A 24,510-nucleotide genomic window follows, 5' to 3' on the forward strand; every position below is an offset into this window, starting at 1 on the left:
CAAACCTCCACAGTATATTTTCCTCGCCAACCTTTCTATTCACAAACACTCATGTTCATCCGATGAGTATTTGAGATTTCCCCTCCATGTGCTTCTTCTCCTCTGTTTGTCTTGGCCAGTTTGTGAAACCAGAAGCATTTCTGCATACCTAAGCTTGGGTTTTGGGGTTGAAGGAACTTTCCGGAGTTTTTTTATGACATTAAGACTAATGTTTTCCAGCACATTAAACTCTTAGGTGGCCTTCCAGGACACTTTTTTTCCTAACCACATTTAGGAAAGATATGGTGGAGATAATCTTGCATGCATTTTTCCCTGTTTTCAAATAGCATGCCGTATATCAGTGTTAAACTCTAGGTTCTGGTAGATTTGGCACTTAAAATAGGTGTATAATTTATATAGCTGGTCGTAAAATATAAGTTGGTGCCCACAGAGCAAATTTGCTTGCTATTATCATCTCTCCTGTTCAGCCATTAAGAGTTGAGTTTAGTTTTGTCTAATAGTTTTTAAAGCTATTGGGGTACATTTTAATGAAGTTCTCTTCAGGTGTTTTGGTAAGGTTTCCAAATTCAAATGCAATGTTTATGAATACAAAACAACTTTTAGGAAATTAAAAGGGGATTGTCAATTACAGTAATAGCTGCACAATTTTCACTGTAGTTTCAATGTGTGCAAAATCGCTATTGCTAAGGGCTGCTTGGATGCAATTTGTGGTCGGATATCATATTTCTCTGCATGCTAATAATATATCTGGAAAGTTGCATGGTCTCCAGCTGTCTTCAATGCCCACCACATGTGTATTTTTAGTACCTAAAATGCAACAGCTCACATAAAATGGTTGGGAAACTGCATTGATGGAAAAGAAAGTCAAGAGTGATTAAAATGTGTGTTAATAAGAATATGTTTTTGTAGTATTCAGAAATATTGCAATTACACATTTACCTCTATTAATTACAGTCATCTGGCATATTATTGAATAGACTAAGAACAAACAGCATCTTATCAATTATTAGGTAATAAACATTGTCATTCTAGTTTCATTGTGTGCAATTAAAATGGACTGCTTGGATGCAATATTTGGTAGGTTTTTATATTTTAATTGCCAAGCATGCATATGCTGCATGGACATTGAATGCTCTCACTGCCCATACCTGATATAGGATTTAGTAACAGATGTGTCAAAGACATGGATAATGTAGGTTAATCACAAACGAAATCAATATCAGTTTTCATAAATAGTAACTACATGTTTTTCTGGTTTTATGTAACACACTGGGGCAAATGTTTTTGCCCCAGTGGATGGTGGAGGTTTTTTGTTTTTTTATTTTTTAATCTTAAGGACCGGACATTGTTTTGCATGGATTTGTAATGAGAGTTTTGATTTGTTGTGGAATAAGGCTGTGGCTATTTCTGGAAAACATTATAGTGTAACAAAAGGGTGATGTTAATTACTATGCGTCATAGTTGGTCCTGTTTTCTCCAGTGTACTTGACTGTCATATTCATATTCTATTCAGATTTAGGGGTTTTTAGTTGTTTTTTGAATGTCCAATTGGATGCCACCATTTGTCTACATGTTAGAATATCCATCCATTGTCTTCCGCTTATCTGGGGTCGGGTCGCGGGGATAGCAGCTTAAGAAGGATAGAATGCTAGAATATCCAGAGTAATTTCAGAATAACAACTTTCATTATCTTCTGTAAGTGTTCACATTTTTGTGGCACCATATTGCCTTGTACTAAAAGCTGCGAAATGGCAAAGTAATCAGAGAAGCCCTAAGAAATGCAGCAAACTGCCACAAAACCTGGCTTAAGCCCAGATTGGTTCTGGCGGGGACCTCATACTTGTTTTAATGGGTTACATAAACACCTTTAGCCTTGTGGTTGGGCCAATGTCTTCTTTATGGTGTGGAATGTACGATGTCAGTTAGATGGCAACCACAACATTTATTTAAGGGTTTACTTACATTTTTAAATACTTAGCAGCTATGCTTATGGTTAGAGGGGTGAAGTTATTACACTACATGCACATGCTAAATGAGTGTAAACCAGAGTTTGCATTCCCATTTAATTCTTAAGCTGCAGACAAACAAAAATCTATTCCTAAAACATCATTATTGAACAAACAACATCTCTTTTGCAAAAACACTGTTGACCCGCTTTGTTAAATAATTATCATGCATGATATTAAAGGGAAACTTTTTTTTTTCTTTTATCTCATTTAAATTACATACTTTACTTATTGAAGTATGCTGGGAGTAATTTTCTCCCAGATACAGTCAGATGTTTTTTCAACATTTTTGGGGGATACCTTTGTGTCATCAGGGCCTGGAGCAATGCTAGGATAACTGCAACCAAACAAAACCAGATTAGATTCAAATGACCTAAATTGTTGGTCTTCATTGTAATATTTGTCGTTACTGATGCAAAGCAGAAAAGAGGCAGAGGTCATGTGCAAATCATGGAGCAATAATCAGGTCAATTCTCCTGTAAAGAACCAGTTGCCTATTGTGATTTTAATTATTAGGACAAATTTGTAAGAAGAGAATTTTTTTTAATTATTTTTCTGTGAACAAGTTTCTTCAATTACACATTAAGTTTGACACGGTTATGCTGAAATAACATGTTCTTACTTGAGCTAATTGTGAGCTATGTAACATAACATGGTGACATATAATACAAGTATTTAACACTTGTAACTTGTTTATTCAAACTTGACTTTTGCTTTGTAACTTGTTCTAAATGTGTTTTTAGAAAGAGTGCTATAAAGATGTGGAATTTATTTAAAGAGCAAAAAGAAAAGAAAAGCTGGCAAAATGCTAGTGTACAACCTAGCCACTTCTGAAAGCAACTCAAAACAGGCTCAAAACCTAAATGTTGTGGGTTCTTTAACTTCTCCAACAATTTATGTTCTTCTCTTTCATAAGCTTCAGCTTTAAGTAACTCACAACCTCAGCGTCTCTTACCGCCACGATGAAAAGTGAAATTAGGTGTCACAGCTAAGGTGACCACAGAACGATGTGCAAAACCAGCCTTGGGACTGAAATCAATCATTTGTTTTCCACCAATTTTTCAAACAGGTTTTATATATTTTCTAACTCTTCTGCTTTTATTTTATACCTACAGATAGAAATTGAAGCCAGTAATGTTGCTAAATATTACTACTTTGCCTCTTATCCTGTTATTTTTGTATCCTACTCATCCTGTCTGTCTTCTAGGGCCATTTATCCATCTTGAAGCTCCCATGAACAACATAACAACGTCGCTGGGTCAAACAGCAGAGCTTATTTGCCGCGTCTCCGGGAACCCACAGCCTGTCGTGCGTTGGCTGAAAAACGACGCCCCAGTGGTGCAGGAGCCAAGGCGGGTCTCCTACCGGTCCATGCCGTACGGATCACGCCTGCGAATCCGCAACCTGGACACCACAGACACAGGCTACTTCCAGTGCGTTGCAACCAACGCGCATGGTACCGTTTCCACAACAGGAGTTCTGTTTGTCAAATTTGGTAAGAACATCTTAAGTGATCTTGTTGAGTGATTTACAAAAAAAAAACTTACTGCCACACATATATCTTGGTACAATGACAAGGCTTTTCCTCTGCTCATCTTTTCCAAGCTCATCAGCAACACTTAAACCAGCTGATTCCTCTCTTAGTTGGCTGCTTGCATAGAGAAAATCTGGAAGCAATATTGTTTATCCTGTCATAAAAATCCCCTTGTCTTCTTTTCCAGATCCACTCCCTACACCTCTATCAGGAAGGCCAACGTAAGTTGCTTTTCTTCTGCGCATTTTCCTTTCCATCTGTCAGATCATGCAGTGCAGACTACACTGAATCTGAGACTTTTATAACTTAAAGTTATTTAAATTATAGACCTAAACCTGCTAAGAGATTCACACTAATTGTGAATTTCAATTTTTTTTTTTTTAATAATCATGTTTCGCCTGTGTCTAAAGTAAAAACCACCTAAATGAACAATACAGATATCACTGATTAAACAAAAAAAACAAAACACAAAGGTCCACCAAAATATTCTATAAAGTTGTGTGATGTTCTGATTTTTCTGTTACTTTTGTTAATCATATGTTTTTAACAGGTTTTTTTCCCCCCAGTGTTCAACTTTTATATTCACCGATTTACAAATAAAGGCACAGCAGAAAAAATGAAAAGTTGCTAAGGTTAACAACTTTGCAAGAAAATGTAAATTGTCCTCCAGATATACAACATTAAAAAGACTGAAAACATTTGTACCGAAAACATTGGCACTTTGTCAAGTTTTTCCCTAATTCCGTTTTAAAAGATGAAAATAAGAATTTTGATCCATATATTGCACATTTTGTTCTACTTATAAATTGAAGGTTAGATGTTGGTTAAAATTGTCAAACACCAAATAAATATAACTCTATTTAAAAATATAATGTAAAAATACATTATATTCAGTACACACACAAAGAAATAATTCAAATATTTACGTCTGTTAACTTTATGATTATAGCTTGCACCAAATTAAAGTCCAAATTCAGTTTCTCAGAAACCTTGAATATTGTATAAGATCAATAAAATAATGTTTAATGTAAAAAATTTGTTCTATAGCCATTGTGGCTTTTACTGTTATTGAGTAGACTGCTGACTTAAAAGTTGTCCAGACGTCATTGACACTCTGCAAAAGAAGAGACTGGTTGTTCCATGTCCTTTATTCAAACAGATTAATTGAAAGTTAAGTGGAAGGAAACTGTGCGGTAGAAAATCCTGCAGGACATGACAGCCAAAGAGTAAAAATTCTCTAGAAATAAAAAAATAAAAATGGCAAAAGACAACATACATTTTGATAAAGAAAGGACAGATGTAAAAAACAAGCATGCTTGATGAAAAACTGACTAATGTAAAATGAATCTGGTTTAAATGATGAAGAAAGTAGAATTGTGACTGTTTAACTGGGTTATTATCAGTGCAGTTGCTCCAGTAGCTACAGACACTCTGCAAGAACTAGAGAGATTATTCCAGATGACCCGAGTGCTCCAGCTGGCTCAACAGCTAAAAGCACTGCCAAAGGAAATTTGTTCGCCAGACAACGTTTGGCCTTAGGAAGGAGCAACACAATTTTACAATCAAGCCCACATTTTCCTGGAGGGCAGTAGGACGTCTCCAGCACAGGTCTGGTGTGATCTCTCTTCCCTGATTCTGAGGGGGGCGAAGGAACATTTTCAGACGGATTTCTGGTTCTTCGTAAAAGCAACATGTTGCATTCATCTAGTTGACTAAAAATGAAAGCATTTTGTTGTTTTTTTTCTTCTTCAGCTCTTTAAGCTCACATGGTTCAAATTTAAATGGTTACTGTTTACTCTCAGCTAACAGTGGAATGTGGAATCAAGCAGACCAATGGATGCACACAAGTTGCACCACCGATGCTGGTGCAAAAACACGATGTCCAGCTTCTAACCACAGACTGCCTTGATAATTGAGACCACTAGGCAAGACATAAACTAAAATATTAATATATATACAAAGTGCTATAGATGCTTCCTCCCTGAACTCTCACTAAATCTTTGCTCCCTCAAATGCACAAAATGGCAGAACGACCCTCATCTGTCTCTATGGTTTAGATTTTATTGCCTTAAATAGTAACCCAATTATCTACCAGCTGTTTCAGCGTACAGCAGAACCAGCCACAGCACTGATTGCTCAACATGAGCAGAACACAGAGGGGGTCTTCAGGGTGGTAAATGAAACCAAACCGAGAGCATTTTGTTGGCCATAGAAACACTTTTGTCAGGATGAAAATTCATTTTGAGTCTGGAAGTTTTCTTTCGCTTTGTTTTGACATTTCCTCAGCTTTATTGAATAAAACACCACAAACTCTGTCTGTTGATTTGATTCTCAGAGGATCAAAGGACACAGCCTGGATGACTTTCCCCAGTGACATTATGCCGAGGCTCACTGCCATGTTCCACACAGCGTTCTGCACATCAAAACTGCGGCCGCTGATTGGATAGCGCACATTTACCGCCCCCTTTCTGAGATAAATGAATACACAATCACCTAGAGTCATAAACAAGTCCTTCTATGTGTGCTTTAGCTATTGTGTTATTTTTTTTTATTTTAACGCCATTGTGCCTTTCTTTGAGATAGACTGAGGCATTTACCTTTTTATGCAGTCTAAATAAACTAAAATGAAACTTACAGGAGAAAAATAGAGGCGTCTAATTTCAGTTTCATATGGCTCTTTGATTATTAAATATATTTCCAGGTGAACATGATTTACTTTCTGAATTTTCCAAGCCTTTAAATCTGCAAAAAGTCCATCCTTTACTATAAGCAGGCTGTCTCATATTCACGGATTCTCCTTCACAGACTTTTTTAGTACCACATATCTAAGATTTTCAGAAGAAAATAAAGCTTGGAAAGCTGAAATACCTAGCTTCTGATGTTCTGCTTGGCATGCCATTGGCTGGCATTGCCAAAGCAACCAATCCAGGAGTGGCATTAATTTTTCTTGGTGTAGACTGGTTGTATCTCCAAGAGAGGACATAAGAAAGATCAGATGTTAGCTCCTGCAGTTGTGACTAAAACTGTTTGCACTGTGCTTCTTAATGCTTATTAAGTTGTATTTGGTGTTTATCTGTTGAAATAGGAGGTTATAGGCATCTTCAGATGGTGTATCAAATATACACAGATTTTATTTATTGACGGGTGGTTGTGATCTCTAAAAGGCTCTGCATAGTCGGGCCAAAGTGGCAAAATCAGTTATCATTGTCACAATTGCAGGATGAAAATCACATCATTTTGTTCTCGACCTCATGTCCGCCCCCTCCTGTTGTAACACCACCACCATCATTATATCCTCCTCCGACGAACTTTTGAACTCGTAATAGTCGTTCCTCTCTGCCATAATCGCTGTGCTTACTATCTTGTGGACTGTGAAGACAGAGTGCAAAAACAAATATCTCGTAACCACGTAACCAAACATCAGTTTGACTTTGGTCCAACCATGCTGGGCCTTGAATACTGGGGGTCTGCTGTACTACAAAATCAAACCTTGGTTGTCTTTTCAGACTTTCACTGTCTTCTTCTTGCATCTGCTGCAAAGGGGCAGAGATGCTAGATTTAAGGGACAATAACACATTGAACAAGACCCATTATATACAGATGTCCCTCTTTACCAAAAAAATGGGAGAAAATGAACATTTCCTGGTTTATTTCCTGCTTGCCCTGACATGTTTAATGTGTTGCAGTCAAGCAAAAACCACTGTGCGCTGGTAAGTCATTACAGTCATTACAGACTTCATTTAAACAGACAGCGGCCTGTTTGCACAGCGGCAGAACAACAGCGATATTGTGCTGATTGTCGCTGCTGCTCATCGTTAGTGTCACGGCCGACTTATTAGCCGTAGAGTCAAGGTGGCAGCCGTCACGGAGATGAGGTCAGCTAATGATGACAAGGGACGACCTGTGCCTGCTTTTTAATACCACAGCTGTTCAAGCATCAAAACTTCCAACATCTGGTGCTGAACCTTGGGATTAATAAGTTTACACATTTACCTTTCACCCCTTAAAAAATTTAATTTTTTACTTCCAAATAGTAAACATAGTGACTAACATTTTCTCGGTTTTTACTATCAACAAATGTTCTTCACAAATTTGGGGGGAAACTTTTTACACCACCCACTGTGTTGAACCTGAGCACAAGGCGAAATTCAGGTACTGTGTTGTCTTTGCCATGATCCGTGCTCTGATTTCCATCCCCTCCACACTGGGCTAGAGTATACACTCTGTGGTGAGCAGGACATCACAGATGTGTGTGTGTGGGTGTTTGTCTCTAACCTGAAGCATGGGGTTTCAAGGTTAGCCACAGGCAAACTGACAGCTCAGAGGTTAGAGCTCAGAGTCCAGGCAGTGTAGCTTCCTTAAAGTCACGGAGGGAAGCGAATTAAAGCAGATCTTAGTTACAGGAATAACAAGGTTTCTACGCAGTCTAGTAAAGTATGGAATTTCAGTGCATTATGAGTCTGAATAAGCATGAGATAAAGAAAACAGAGTATGGACAAGTATTTGTTATTGCCAACCTTTTTTCCCTATTCATTTTCTAAAAAGTGCCATCCATTCATTATCTTCCCCTTATATATAAATGAGTTTATAGTTCTAAACCCTAAAATTTGAGTCTGGAAATGTTTACAGGAAGCATGCCGCTAACACTACCATCATTTTCATAGTATAAGAAAGTTGAGTGAAAATACCAATGTAGCCAAGCATTAGTATAAAAATTTAAAAAGTAATCTAAAGCAATCTAATTGTATTTATTGAAAACAGAAAAGCAGCGACTATTTCTACAGCCACTGGAATAAAATGTTGATTTCTATCAGTTGTAATAATGTTATAACATATATTGCTAATATGATACATAAGCAAGAATTTAGAATAAATACCAGCAAATATTAGAATTGTTTGCAAGAAAATATTCTTATTGGACAGAAATATATTCCTTTGAGCTTTTTGCATGTGAATAAGTTAGATGGACAGCTTGCAGTCAATAACTATCATGCTTTTAGTGTGCCAATTTAATTTCAGAGGAAGACATCAATATTTTTATGAAATATTTCCAAAATGCAGTGAACCCCCAGCTATTTGTGTTTCAGTATTCACAGAAACTTTGCCTATTCACAGATTTCTTTTAGACCATATCTAAAATATTGTAAAGTTTGCAAAGCAGCCAATCCAGAAACATTATTCAGTTTTTTTGCCACTGATTTGTTGAACCCCCAAGAGAGCTCAGGAAGGCTGTTAGCTTTTGTGGTAGTGCCACCTTTATGGTTTCAACCATTATTTGGTGTTTAAGCTATTCAAATAGTTTAAATATTTTGTTATTTTGTGGGATTGTTGCCATTGAAGTGATTAAAAATACATTTCAACTGTGTAGAGATTCTTGTAGAGGTGTAATTATAAATTCTTTCAATTTAAATTCACATGCATTTGTTCTATATCTGTCCAGAGTTCTGTCCTAAGTTAAAAAGAAACAATTTATTAATGCAAAACATGGAGAATGAGAAGCAAATACTGAAGTCAGATACAGATGTGTCAAGAATCTTTTAGTTCGAGCTGAATAATTAGATATAGAAGGCATGTGGCCTTTACGAGATCTGTTGATTTCCACTGTCTCGCCATTTCTTATTGTTCCGTGATTTGAAAAGGGCAAACTTTGATCACTTTAAAACCAAAACATTCCAGTGAAGTCAAGATTTAATTCAGGAAAATTGTTTGGGTTTCTGGGAAGTGTTTGTCACAAACCAGCTTAACATGTGTCTCAAAAATAGAAATGACACCTAAAAAAAGCTTAAACAAAGTTAAGTAAATACTGTAGCTGCTTAATTTAGGAAGATTAGTGAAGGCTTTTGGAAGAAGTTCAAGCTAAAACTGCAAACAGAACAAGCGAGTGAATTTAAGTGTAGACACAAAGATGTCAGGGATAAAGCTGATTAAATTGATGAAATAGATTTCATTTGTGAATAGTTTTGCTCTTTTACTTTGCTTAATACTGTAACATCTGAACCAAACAAATAAGGAGCAACAGGAGAGACACCCATTAGAAATTTGCTGTACAACGCTGTCAAAACTCAGCAGACTTTACCAAACATTAAAATCTAGTGCTTAATGAGATTTACTCACAGGCATAGCCCTCCAGACCTGTTTTCTTCATCAACCAGCAGTGATCGACTTCCCATTTTACATATCTTCAGATAGTCAATACCTGATATTCAAGTGAAAAATCAATATTTGTAGAGAACCAGACCAACTCTCTTTTTCCTGACTATGTGCATTAGAAAAGTCTTCATATGTCTTTAGATATTTTCCATTTTGTCACTATACAACCACAACCTCTAAAGTATTTTATTGGATTTTTATGTGATTGACCAACATAAAGTAGCAGGTAATTGGGAAATGGAAAAAACCTGTTTTTGTTTTTTTTTACTCTTTAGAAGCAAAACCCTCATAAGTGTGGTGTCTATTTGTACTCCATACACTGAGCTTAATTTTAAATAAATCCCTTTTGGTCTTTTATACAGCTATATCTAATGATGACTAAAATGATGTCTTATCCCAGATTGTTGTTTTTAGAAAAAAAATTGAAATTCTAATTCAGCAGTTAAGTAGTTAAGGTTGTTTCATTCACACTGAACTCTGTGGTCATTGAATGATTTCTGGAATTCTGCTGGGTAACATCTCAAAGGACCAGTGTACTTTATAAACCACAGCAGAGGAGTTGTTGTTTTTTGTTCTTCAATGACAATGGATGACATTAATCCTTGTTGCACCTTAGATAAAAACCCCATAATCTCATTTTTTATTCGGTTTATATCAACAGTATTTTTTCCTTTCGCCTAACTTTTGCCTTGTGGAAGTTTATTTACAATTGCAGATCTGGGTAGAAGAAAATCTTGCTTACTGCTTATCAGTCTCCCCCAACTTACTATATCATTCTTTTTTTCTACATTTGCAGAAAATGATGGTTGTGAATGATACATTGAGGGTAAAACGAGGAAAAGAAAAAGTCTTTTTAGAGTATGAGGATGGTGTCATCAGTGCTGCATGTTTCACTTTTATTCTTGGGTCTATGGCAATCAGATGTGATTAGCTGTGTTAGCTGACGAGAGGTTTAAAGTTTAAAGCTCACATCAGAGGCAGCTAATAACTACTGAAATGGTTCTTTATCATTGATATCTATATTTTGTTTATTTATGTGCTTTAGAAGCACATAAATAAATGTCTTGGTGGAATGTTAAAATGTCTTGAACTGTAAAAGGTTTTGATACTGTATCATACTTTGTATTCCAGTATTTAATTACATATACAGACGTTCTGTATGGCTGGTATAAAAAAAGCTTTATCCCGATTCTAATACAGTCCAAGTTTAGGAGGATTTGGTTGATTCTAATATAATAAAAGCAGATTTGAGATAAAGAATTTCACAAGATTATATAATATATTCGGTTCACAAGACGTTTAACAGGACAAAATAATCTGTATTAAGACAAAAAATGAAAATGCGACAAAGGCTATAAATTTTTAACTTTTCGTAAACTCTCAAAAGTCACTCTTTTCCAAAAAAAAAAAAAAACATTTCCAAAAACTAAACAGTAAACATGTTGGTAAAGCTGCTGAAAAATAAGTAATGCAAACAATAAAGACCTTTACTTGCTTATTGTTAGTTGTATTGTGATGTTTAGGATCTTTTGTCTCATTTAAAGGAAAAGGAAAAACTCACCTCCACCAAAGTGCTTGTGATATTAATGCGGGGTTGTAGTTTTCAAGTTCTCTGTATTGTGGTTGTCCCAATTAGTTCCACTTCTAAATAATTAAACGGACAGTGGCAGTTTTATAGACATTTAAAGTCATAAGGAATTTTTTTTTCTGTTTCATTTCTGCTGCTCAGCAGGTCCAACTTTATTAATTTGTATTTCTCAATAAATGTTTACTTTCTGGATATAGAAGTTCCTAATCTGACAGTAGCCATAAACAAAGTTTATGCTGCACGGCTGCTGATCCCGGAGTCCCTGTCTGTGTTTATAATATAGGGGTTTTCTTGCCGTCTGAAAAGATTAATACCACTACACCCAGGTTGTCGAGGCTGTTTAAATTTCTCAAAACTTTCCCCACCACGTTTCTCTCAACACCAGCTTGAAAAAAGAGCAATTACAAAAATAGCAGCTTTGCTTTTTTTCCGTTTTTCCCTCCGCTGTGCCTCTTCTTCCTCTCCAGTCCACCCTATTCTGAAGAGTAAAGACTGGGCAGGTTTAACAAGGAACAGATTCTCTGTGATCTGTTTTTACTGCATTCTTTTTGTCTCGGCTTCTTGCTCATCCTGAACCTTCTTTTATATTGCTTCTATATTTCCTGTTTTTAACATACAGCTGCCTGACTTTGATGGGATTTGCACTCTGTTCTTTTCTTAGGCAGTTCCTTAAACTTCATTGGAGTTTGTCAAGCTGCTGTCAATTAAAGTTTGTGTAATTCTAAGTTGGCTTATATGTAGTTCAAACGGTTTTAAGAACCATTTTAGTTCATTTTGGATAAGTAGATGTGTCCAAATTTGTTTGCTAGTGTTTGTCTTTGCAATCCAGTAAGACTTTTTGATATACCTTTTTTCAATTTACAATAAAATGTTCAGTTGAGATTTTGCTTGGGTGTAACTTGAACACTCGGAGCGATTATTCCAATCAGGTGTGTTTAACTTTGATGTAATATAAACACATACGTAGTAGAATTTCTCCTCATGCTGTGTGGATCGTGTGAATAGGCCCGGCATGTCTGCATGCGACTGTTGGGGAAGAAAACAGCCAACATGCCGCAGATGACGCTGTAATTAGCCAGCTGTCAGCACAGTGTATTAAATCGACCTTGGAGCACATATGTGCAGCTCTCTGACGATCCAATTATGCAGTCAGAGATTCAAGAAGTTTTAAAGACAAAAAGAGAGAGCAGCTTGGCTTTTCATGGACAGGACTGTAGCCGGTACGTCTTCACCTTCTACAGTTTTGGAGTTGACTGACAAATTGCCTTAAGGAAGTCGTTTCTCAAATGTGTGATGATTTTAAAATGTCAGGGGAAGTTGATCTTTAAGCTTTATCAGCCTTGTCTGAGGATATTTCACCTATGTGTGTAGTAATTGGAATATCATAGATGATTAATTCCTGAATACTGCAGTACTTGTAGCTATAGTGTCTGCAATTAACTAATGATTTATTAAGACTGGTAATTGGACAATAATGAAGTCATCTGGGTTTGTTTTGAAACTGCAGGGTGACAAAGAGATGCCATCGAAGAGCTTTTTAGCTAATTATCTAAAGTCTACAATTAGACTTTGCTCTGATTTGGGCCATCCCTTAAGATTCTCAGGTGAAGCTTACCAAAATTAACATCTAACCACAAAGAAATATTTAACCAAAAGTTAATAGCAGAGGTTTCTCTTCATATTAAGTGTTGATTACACATTCCTTTCAGATTTATTGACCCCAGAGGCACTTTTATAACAAACACATTTTCTTAAATTTCTTCTCATCCCTTGCAGTGGTTTTTGTAATGACATTCTTTGTTTCTACCACTCCTCACTATACAACCAGCTATCTTCTTAATATAGTTTATGTATTTTTTTATTACAGAAATTGTTTTACCAACTCTGTTGGTTTATATGTAGTTTTAAGAGCCATTTAATGGTTTTAAGAGCCATTTTAGTTCATTTTGGTTAAGTAGATGTGTCCAAATTTCTTTGCTAATGTTTATATCTTTGCAATCCAGTAAGACTTTTTTATATACCTTTTTTTCAATTTACAATTAATTAGGGGTTCTCTTCTAAAAGAAAAAGCTGCAACAGCTTCAACCACCATTCCCCTTGCAACCATATTCAGGAACCGTCTGGTGAAAAGGCCAAGCCTTACCAGCATCAGGGGGCTGCCTAAATAATTCTTCAGTCAAAAGAATTGGAGATTAGCTCTTACGAAATCTCAAGCTTAAAGCTAACCGCATTTATCCAAGCTTGGAAGGAGAGTTCTGCATTTTCAAAGAGTACAAATCTCTAAAGTTTCTTTGGTATTCTTGTAAATACTACTTTCTAAAGTTTTACACTAGCTACTATTATGTTAGATGTCTATAGGTATTTACGCTGTAGACCACTGTGGTCTGCTTTCATTTGCAATATTTGTTTTTAGGTGAAGCAAGTGCATCTAAACAGAATGTATTAAGCATGTTCCTGTGTCAAATTTCCCAGCTTCGTCAATTCCTACTCCCATTTGTAGCCATGTATTGCACTTTTACCTTTTATGCAACCTTAAAACAAACCATTCGATGCACTTTGTAGTTGAAACATTTATGATTATTACTCACTAATGAATGGATACACAATTGATGAACGCGTTTGTGTGAAATTATCTGTTTTCATGTGAAAACGGAGAGAGGTTTGAGTGAAATGAAAACAACCTGGAGCAAAAAGACTGGAGTGATTCTTCCCTAAAATGAGGTTAAGATATTCATCTACTGCAGGAAAATGTCTAACTCCTCTTAACATCACAAAACTATGAAGGCATAACACAGCAGCACTTCCCGCACAAGAAGTATGGAACAGAAGATTTGATCAAATATCATAATAAGTTTCTTTTTTACAACATAAGAATGATGTGCGTATACTGCAACATGAATAAGGATATGCAGCAACTGGTTAGCCCACCAACACCCAGACAGGAAAAGACACATCATGGCTCTATTCATCTGTAAGGAAACCCACATCTAAAGCATACCGAGTGACGGATCTTGTTTCTTTAATCATACAAGACATTTAAAAGCAATTGGCTGTAGTATTCTCAGAAGACACTGAAAAAGTAGTCCCACTATCCCCGGAAGACAACTTACCCAGCTTTTTACACTGTTTTTATCTGTGTAAAATCTGAGATGAGGCACAAAAGTGTCCTTCAGTCTGAGATAGATGCAGTTGTAATCCAAGTCCACCTTTTAAAACCCAATGTCTTGACCCACTCAGCAACCCTTCAGCCCACTGCATAGAGTAAGTGCTGTTTTTGGTCACAATAGGCTCTTAACTCAAACCTAGAAGTTGTGTGTGGCGTATTGAGAAACTCTGGATTTCGGTTTCACTCCCGCTCACCTCAGAGCCAGTGTCAACACCACTGTGGTTCTCAGATGTTGGCCGGGACAGATGATGATTTGCTTCGCGCCACAAGTGCTGCAGCCATTCAGGCTGAGGGGGGATGACAGGCCCACTCAGTTTCTGAAAGTATTCCTCTGCTACATACTGACCCACTCTAACAGCACTTTGTGAGACTTATACGAAGGCTGAGTTCTCCAATTCTTATGTCACTTTTAAAAATATGTTTAACTCGCACTACAGTGATGAAACAAATTCAGTAATTAAGATTTCTGAGTGGAAATTATTTAAGTTTAACAATTAAGGAACACATAAATAAATTTAAGCTTCAACTAATGTCTAAAGGTTTTTACAATGTTATTTAAAAAAGTAAATTACTTAATTATGCTCAGTTCTAAGTATTCTAAGCTAAGCTCTAAGTTAGTGTACCCCACTAGAACAACTATTTGGTAATGCTTTACAGGAAATATTTTTATGAAACCATCTGACTTGTCCTTTTGGCTACAAATTAAAACATAAGTAATTTTTTTAAGACATCAAATATTACTGAAATAATCATAAATATTTTCAATCTCTTCTAACAAGGCAGGGATTAAACTTTTTCTCAGACAACTGTAACTAAGATGTGCTATTCACTTCCAACAACTGCCAGTACAAAGCTCAAACTTGTTAGCATTAGTGCTATGTTTCACTGGCTTAAGCTAGACTTAAATTTCTGGTAAATTATGACATATGAAAATTGATTAGTCGTGTTTTCCTTAGTACTTTGCTTCCAAAATAAAATTATTGTAGATGAGTAAATTATGCTTATCTGAATATCTTTAGTTTTTGTTTAGTAATTGAGTAGAATGAGAAGAAGTTAAATACTTTCAAATGATATTACCTCTATAATACAACAAGATATGTGTGCTAAACTCTGGAGAAGTCTAGAAATCATCAGCTGTGACACTAGACGCTTATGTTAGTATGTTTAAGTATCTGAGTAGCTTAGTTTCCTATACAAATTGATATATCTGATAAAAATATGAATAATTTTAGTATCTAATATTTATTGCCCGACTAAACTTCTTAAATTGTATCAAGTTTTCCATTGATGACTTTGATCTTCCAGATTGCCTTTGCTGTTATCAATCAATCCTGAACAATAATTAATGTCAAAACAGTATTTTGGCAAAATGCCGTATAACCTATTCTGAGAGGTGGAGACACCCTACTGGCACAGTTTCACCCCTGTGTGTTTTACTTTGCACATCCGGAGCAGACTGCACCGTCTCACCACAGGCCCTTACACATGAATCACAGAGTTAGAGAACTTTGCACACAGTCACTCTTACAAACCCATTCCCTCACACATGTTTGGTTAAATTCTCTGTGGGGCTTAATTGCCGGCTTGTTGTGGATTCTTTTTAGGGTGGCGCTGATTGATTGGAGATTGGGGCCGTAATATAGCTCATCGGGGACAGGCCCTTTGACATGGCCTGGTCCCAGGGCACCGGCACTGTTTGAAACCAGAGATCCCAATACACCCCCTCTTCCAACTCAACTCCCTGTGAGCTCAGTTGCCCTCATGCTAAATGCTGCTTACATCACACACATGCAAACTCTTGGGGACTATCTTGATGTGTAGACTGCTTTAACTATTTTACCAATTTACATTAGTAGTTGTTACGAAGACGTTAAGTCCGTCTGCGCACGCTTTGCCACACACAGCAGTTTTCTTACATTATTAGCGGAGCCTTCACACTCCGACTGGACATAGTCCACTTCCTGTTTCCTGTTTCCCAGATTCCCCTGTGTCAGTCTGTTGGTGATCCTGTTGGCAGGTCTGGTCAAGGTCATGTCTGGTAAAGTCTGTGGTTAGAGTGTCTGTGTGTACGGTTTGTGAATCACGGTTTCTCCCCGAGGGTTTCGAGGCCTACATTTGGGTATGCAGGGTTTCCCTGAACTCTGCCCTGAACCTCCAGCAAACACACCCCTCCCCGAACACGCTCCTAAACAGGAAAAAAAAGACCCATACTCCCATGTATGCTCAGTGGTGATGTGTGAGGGAAACAGACGGCCACAGTGTAACCTAAATATTTCTTGGTATAAGTGAAAACCTTTGTTAGAGGTTTGGATCAGAAACCTACATGTAAGAGTGAGGATATTTCCCTATTTGTAGACCTTAACAGGGTCAATACAGTTTCACGTTAAGAAAGTTGATAAAGGATGGCCTTTTTCCTTTGTCCACAGAGGTCAATGTTTCAATCAAGTTTATATTCATCAGCCTTGGCGCCCGCCAAATTGCGTGCGTATGACTGGAGGCCATTCTGCACAATAAACTCTGAATTTAGGTCTCTTCACTTAGAATGTAACTAAATGTCAAGCTTAAGTGTCAGATAAAGTTTTAAACTTTTTCTATGTCTGAGTGAAAGTGTTAGTAACATTTATGTGAGTTTTAGAGGGTTTTGGATGACTGAATGCTGTCGCTTCAGGAGAAACACGAAGTCATTACCGTCACTCATCTCGCATGTGAAAAGGGGTTCAGTGCTTCACTGAGGATGGTTTGTGTGTTTAAATCAGCATTTGTTTTTCCTTCTCCCTTTAATTCCTACCCCCATAAATGTATTATTCATTGCACACAAGCCGTCTTTTAGTAGGAGATTAATGTCATGAATTTTCTCTGATTAGATGGTGGAATCTACATCTCTGTGCTGCCCACATTCCTTTACTTTCATTTCATTACTCAGGTTTCATCCATGAAACCAGCAATCAACCTTGTGTGGGCTCAATATTTAGGGCCCAAACAAGGATGAAGTGGGATGCTCATTTCTTTGGACTAAGGGAGAAGCAATAAACATGGACCACATCTGGGTTTAGCTTGCCCAGATACAGGAATGAAAAGCAGAGCTACTTGTGCTATGGCCCCATAGAATGAGCAACTTATGGGTCCATGATGGGCCGCCCAATTGTATGAGTCCCAATATGAGTGCAATATTCAGGGCACACCTGGCTCCTGATCCAGTTCTTTTTTCTTTTTTTTTCTTTATTAAACATGTTTAAATAACAATATATTTACCCATAGTGCTGAACAGCAGGGAACGCTATATCAAGACAATAAAGACACAATACAAACTACAGAAATATTGAATTGAAACAACAAATAAATTCACATTGTTTCAAAAGCCGCTGAAAATAAATGTGTTTTACACTTAAAAACTGCAACAGAAGACACTTGTCTAATATGTAATCACAACTTGTTCCACAACAGAAAAGGTCCCTATCTCCTCTGAGCTTCAGGGGTTTTTTGGTTCAGGTATGAAACGTTAGACACAAGTGGACTTCACTGTGAAAGTCCAAAGTAGAACCACAGGAGGCAGGTTATTTCTCCAGGCTGGTTATTTCTCCAGCCACTTTTTGGTGGTAAATGCCAACTCAGGTTATTGGCGTAAAATGTATTCATCCATAAGTAGGGACTAATTGGTTACAGGTCAGAGCCCAGGTGGGACCATGCTGATCTGCCTGTTTCCCCGGTTCGGAGGACTGGCACAAAATAACAGAAAGCCTCATTTAGGATATTATTTTGGCAACAGCATGAAGCCACCTTTCTGCAGTCATTCAGGGTGCCACTGTGGGGAGCCCAGTGTGAAACCACATGGAGTCCTGCATGGGCACGTTTGTTGGGAATGTTCCGAACCATTTGTCATTTTTATACATATAAATGTATGACTGCGGGTCTTAACTTATTGAATGTCTTTTCATATTTTTCTCAATCTGTTTTCCATATTTACAGTGATAAGTAACTACTGGCCAAATTAGTACATAAAGGATTGTGCCAAATGCTGAAAGTGAAAACAATCTGATGTCAACAGCTGATTAGCAACATTGTTTAACTACCGGATGAATGTGTTTTTCTATTTTACAAAAACATAAGCCTATTCTGTTTGTTTTCCGTGTCCTTTAGACATTTCTGACAGCGGCGTGTGTAAAGAGGGATTATTTATGAGCTTCTTAGCATAGTAGTGTTTTGCTTCACCACGCAGCCTGTCTTTAGCGTCTCTTAATCACTCTCTTCATGGATTATTGTACTTTTACCAGGAAGCCGCGCTCATGTTAAAACATGTATCTTCACGCCCTTGAGGTCTGCTCAGCAGCCACTCAGCCGAAACATGTGTCCTCCTGTCTTTTTCCTTTTGTGTGCTCTGATTGCAATCTGTGATCTCTGCAACAAACTCTTGTAAATTACACTGTAAACTTTGTGTGTTTGTGTTTTGAAAGGGAGGAGGAATCTAAACTCGACACATCTTTGCTTTAGGCAATTGTGGTTTGATTTTGCTCATGTTATTGTACTTTATTTTCCTGTAAATACTTCCACACTGATGTTGCAAGCAGCAGAGTTGAATCAAGGAAGGCTGTCCATAACAAACATTTAAGGGAAGGAACTTTTATTGTAATAACAATGGAAAACAATTTGAATTGTCAATAAGAGGTAAAATCTTCATATTCCCTGCTTTTACTCCCACTTGCATATTTGAATGAAATTCTCATTGACAAACCAACAATGTCTTCAGTTATGTCTCTTTTTTTATTATTTAATTAAATTTTTCTTTTTGGCATATCTTCATATTTTCTAGAGTTAATAGAATAAGTCAAAGTGAACTTTAGTTTCCTTCTGTTTTCATTCATGTTGCCATTTGTTAATCCAACAATATGACTTTTGTGTTCCATTTGTCTGCTCAGTGCCAGAAGTATTCATACACCTTGAATGTTTGCAGGGCTTACAGCAACTTGTAAACCAACCTGCTCTGCTTAACCTTTTGACCTACATGCAAAGGCATGTGTGAGGCAGAAAAATTACACAGAATACGCCATTCTCTCTGTGAAACATGGTAGTGGCAGCATTATGATGTGAAGGTGCTTTTTTTCATCATGGACAGGGAAGCTGGTGACAGTTTTCCTGTTAAGACTTGAGATTTGGGCGGAGGTTCCAACAAGACAATGACCCTAAACATACAGACAGAATATCATACTGCAGAAAGGTTTGAATTGGCCAATTACTTTCCAAACCTACATGTAATTGAGAATCTGTGGAAAGATTCGAAAGTTTCTATTTACAGAAGCTCTCCACTTAATCTGAACCCCAATCTGTACCCCAAACAACTTGCAGCTCTAATTAAGGCAAAAGTTGGTTCCATACCAAAATTTTAAGATTTAGATGTGTTAAAAAAATGACTAAGATGTACCATTTTCTTTCCTCTCCACAATTATGCAATACTTGTTGTCACAATTAATTTTAGATACAGGAGAGTGTTGGATGTAATTTGGCAAAGTGTGAATAAGTTCAAGGTTTATGAATACTTTTGCAGGACGCTGTATGCATTCAGCTAGAAATCACAGAATGTTGTTTTTTTGGCAGCACACGCCACCTCCTGTCTTAATTGACAGGCTGATCTGCTCCCCTTCCTCTCCTCCAAACCCTAGGCTGTGCTTACTCACTGGCTCACCTCTGATTTCCCGCAGTCCTCTGGGGAAGTGATGTCACCAGGTCAGGGTTTTTGTGAGGAGTGACGGGATTGATGTTCAAATCTTTTCCTGTGTGGTGAATTACAAAGTATGCAGCCAGCCTTTTATTAAAAGCTTCTAACTTCATGCTCGGTTATGACTTCCTGCCTGTGTGGGCAAAGTTCTTCTCCTGAAACAAATTCCAGCACATCAAATAAATTTGAGTCAGTTTGGTATAATTGTGGAAATGCATGTATCTGATGCCAGTTTGAACTAAGTAACGGTAACAAAAAAAGAACATAACGCAACTGTTAACTCAGCACTGAGATAATGTGAGGTCCACTTTTATTACTTTTTTTCAGCTGTTTTCTGAATGTTTTTTGATATTGTCAAAGTTTTCCAGAGGAGTTAATTCCTTCATCTCAATGCTTTGGAGGAATTGGCAGATGTGCAGTAGCTCTGACAGATACATAAGTCAAACTTAACATTCATATTGTAATCCAAGAAAAACTGGGATTTCAGAGCAATTACATAAAGAACTTTCCGTCAGGCTTGATCTGTTTTTTTTCTTCTTTGAAATGAGAGCAGAACACATCACCTCCATCCCGTATGACTCTCCTTGGCTTCCCTCCTTTTTTAGTTCACCCTGAAACTCCTTCTTCTTGACAGAAGCATCCATTGTTGCCATCATTGAGCAGCAGTAACATGAGGACCCGAAGCGCCTTCTCTTTCTCCATTGTATCCTGACGCCAGCTCCTCAGTTGCCCTCACTGGTTCTTTATTCCCAGTGCGGTCATGGGCCACTGGCAACCAGAGATCCCAGTCAACCTCAGCCTCTGGTGGCCATTTTGGCTCCCGGTCAGTGAGAGATCTTTCCGCGGTGGAACCACGCAGTCAGTTCTCATAGTGCAGAGACAGTTCATACCTAGAAACCTTTGAGAGTGTGTGTGTCCAACTTTTAACAACTTACAGTTTGCAGCTCATAGTCTGCCTTGTTCCGAATTTCTTAGGCTTCCTTTGATAGAATTTTAATAACAGAAATACTTTGAAGAATTATTTCAGCTATTATTTCAATCAAGTTAAACGCCGTCTAGAAGGCAAGTGTTTGATTTATTGTTGAACACTTTTCTTTTGATGCAAAAGCTTCATTTTAACCACATCTCATTGCAAACAAAGAAGAATCTCAGTGATTGATTAACACCACAGAACATTTGCCAAGAATGCATACATAGCTGGATATAAGTAACAATCCATCACTGGTGTACATCTTGTCTGTGTTTAGTCTGGTTCATTCTGAAACTATAATTCGCCTGCAGTTTTTCAATAACCTGAGGTGATTATTTCAAATGTGAGCTTTGGTACTTTTGTTCAGTTTCCAAGAAATCTCTTGGTAATCTTCACAATGTAACAGAATCCTAAAACAGCAGCATGAACATAGCCAAATTTCTTAGTTAGGGTCAGATGGATGTTTTGTACTATATAATGGAGAGTGAGAGAAACACTTTCAAGGTTTCTACACAGTCTGGAAAAGTGAAGTATTTGACTTATTATTGAAAAATATTAGCTTTTCATCTTTTGATTCCCTGTCCGATTGTCTAAGTGTTCTAGCCATCCGTCTGTCCATTTGGCAGTCCACCTTTTTATCTATGTCTGTCTGTCCATCAGTCACTCCATCCATCCAACATCCTCCAGCCCTTCTGACTTTGTCTCGCTTTGGCTACATTCACACACCAGGCAACTTTCCTTACCCATATTTTATTATTTTATGCCAGTCTGAATGGCCCAATTCAGATTTTTTTTCTTCCCCCAAAAATCAGATTTTTGCCACTTCCATATGTGGTACTAAATTGGATACATATCCAATAGTTTTCCAGGTGTCTCCTATATGAACAGTCATGTTGTATTTTATCCAACTTTTATGTAATTGATGTGAAACATGCATCATAATTCTGGAACAGATGAAACCAGACACAAACAATGGTAGAAGTAAGCAGTGACAACATCTATTTTTTTTTTCTTATCTTCCTTTGTCTTGTAATAATCTCCTGAACGCAACAAAAGAGATTTAAACAAAAAAAAGAAAGAAAAAAATTTCATAATTGAGGCAATGCTCTGTGATTGTATCTCTAGTCATTTCATCCATTCATACTTCTGTCAATCAATCCATTCAGTACTCTGATAATTTGATACTGGAGAAGTTTGGAATTTGAACATAAAAAGTTAGTAGGAACTCTGTGACTTTTGAAAGAGAGAAGTCTACTTTCTTTCACACGTTGACACACTTTATGGGTGTAAAAGAAATCAAATTTATCGGTCTTGTTCACTTAAAGAAATCATGTAGAGCCCAAGAGTCCTATAGCACATGTTGAGGGTTGGACTCCAACGAGGGTTGTGAGCTCCTGCTGTTGGCAGCTCATCTCCTTTTCACTCAGCACCCACAGCAGCTCCTGGAAATGAAACCCTGACATCTAAAATGTCACTGGGATCCGCCCATTCGCTTCCTTTATCCTCGCAAATCCTGTTCCTTCTGCATTCTCTCTGACAGCGAGCTTTGAGTTTCACATCGTTAAATCCCAAGACTCAAATCAAACCTGTTACCTCAGCTTAAATGTTCCCGGGGAGCGAAAGTGGATGTCCTTAAGATTTCGTCCATAATCAAAACCTAGGTTCTAAAAATAAACAGTGGAGGCTTCAGGCACTTTGAGGTATTTATTTAATGAGATCAAATGGGAGATTTAAACACAGTTAAATCCACTGTCAGAAATGAAGAAACCACATGAAAACTATATCTAGCATTAGCTTTGGTCTTGTTGGAAAAACTGCAGCAGCTGGAGACGTGTGCCATTATAGCACTGGTTATTCCTGTGGAGAGTGGCTTGACATCTTGATCGATTATAAGCCTTAAAAGATTCTGGTTGTTTGAGCTTTGATGTTGAGTTCAACTTCTCCTTGAAGATGAGTAATAGTGGAGTCAACTCATCCGTTTACCTTCGCAAAAGTAACTCCCTTTGCCTCCAATGTTACATCTGTCATCTGCTGTTAACCGTACCCTCAGAGATCAAAGCTTCCTTTTATATTATTCATACATTTCCTCTCATACAGCAAGGAAAGTGAAGGTCAAAAGACCTGAAATAATCTCCTCAATATACTCTACTGGAATCTGGAAGTGAATAAAAGTCATGTCTGTGAAGCTTTCATGAAACATAGTTTTGGGGATTTATGACGTGTCACTGTTATTGATAAAGGTATCACTTATCTATTTTATTTGGTAAATAAATCATACTTGGGGATAGACTGGGTACATTTCACGGCCAATTATTTTAGTTGTTCTTTCTACCCATATTATATACAGTAAGCAGCCTGTGTAAGTTTAGTTATGAAAACCAGAAAAACTGACTTAAATTGAATATATTTGTTCCAAACGTGTACAAGTTGAGCCTCACTGCTCATAGTGGCAAGATAAATGTGGTTTATTGTCACAGTGTCACAGTTATAATTACATTGCATTGTTGCTATGACAGTTGCTATAGGAGAGATTTTGGCAAAATGGTGCTCTGTAGCCATTTGCTGACTTCTGAAGATCAGACGTGTTTTTCCTGGTTTTAAGAGTGGCTTAGAGAAACAGACCTATGTGTCATATTATTTTTACATTGTGTTGTAAAAGTATTTTTAAGACCTACGTTTTTTACATTTTGACATGTTGCAGTACATAAACTTGAATTTAATTTTAGGGATGGAAGACCAACACAAAGTAGTGTGTAGTTTTAAGGTTTTCAGATGTTTTCACAAATTAAATCCAAAGCTTGTGGCACACATTTGTATTGAATCTGTACTTTGTAGATTAGTCTTGTACACTCTATCTCTACCAGAAATAAAACAAAATCTTTCAACTTAGATTTAAACATTTTTATCACCAGTTCCCAATTAGATTTAGGTTTGGACATTGGGGTTTCCTAATGTCTAAATGTCCTTAAACTAAACCACTCTGAGGTCATGATGCTGAAAGTTGAACTTTCACCCCTGTCTCAAGTCTTCTGAAGCCTCTGAAAGGCTTACCCATATTGTCTAGTTATAGCTCTATCCTCCCATTAACTTTGACCTGTTCTCCTCTCTCTTTTGAAGAAAGAAATTCTCATAACATGGTGCTCCCATGTTTATCTGTATTGATGGTGTGTTGCTTTTGTAGTGTTTGGTTTTTCACCACATAGTGTTTTTAATGTATGTGAATGTTTGATTGTTTTATAATTTTCACAATAGTGAGGCACATGTTGTTTATGGAAACACAAATGAAAAACAAAAAGACTGGCCCTATATTGTCTGAATGGAAATATTTTTGGCCTTTTTCACATTTTTTAGAAGATGCCTGTTATAAAACCCATAAGAAAATGTAT

At 37.2% G+C, this 24,510-nt stretch overlaps 1 protein-coding gene across 1 annotated transcript in view; it reads left to right on the top strand.

Moving 5' to 3' along the window:
• The window catches only part of ror1 (receptor tyrosine kinase like orphan receptor 1), a 144,194-nt gene that overhangs the window by 101,478 nt on the left and 18,206 nt on the right, over positions 1-24,510 (top strand). Inside the window, exons 3-4 of the mRNA XM_014470559.2 lie at positions 3,214-3,501; positions 3,728-3,761. Of these exons, the coding sequence (XP_014326045.1) occupies positions 3,214-3,501; positions 3,728-3,761 (322 nt within the window). The remainder of the gene's footprint in view (positions 1-3,213; positions 3,502-3,727; positions 3,762-24,510) is intronic.

This window comes from Xiphophorus maculatus, chromosome 9, assembly GCF_002775205.1.
Source record: "Xiphophorus maculatus strain JP 163 A chromosome 9, X_maculatus-5.0-male, whole genome shotgun sequence".
NCBI lineage: Eukaryota > Metazoa > Chordata > Actinopteri > Cyprinodontiformes > Poeciliidae > Xiphophorus > Xiphophorus maculatus.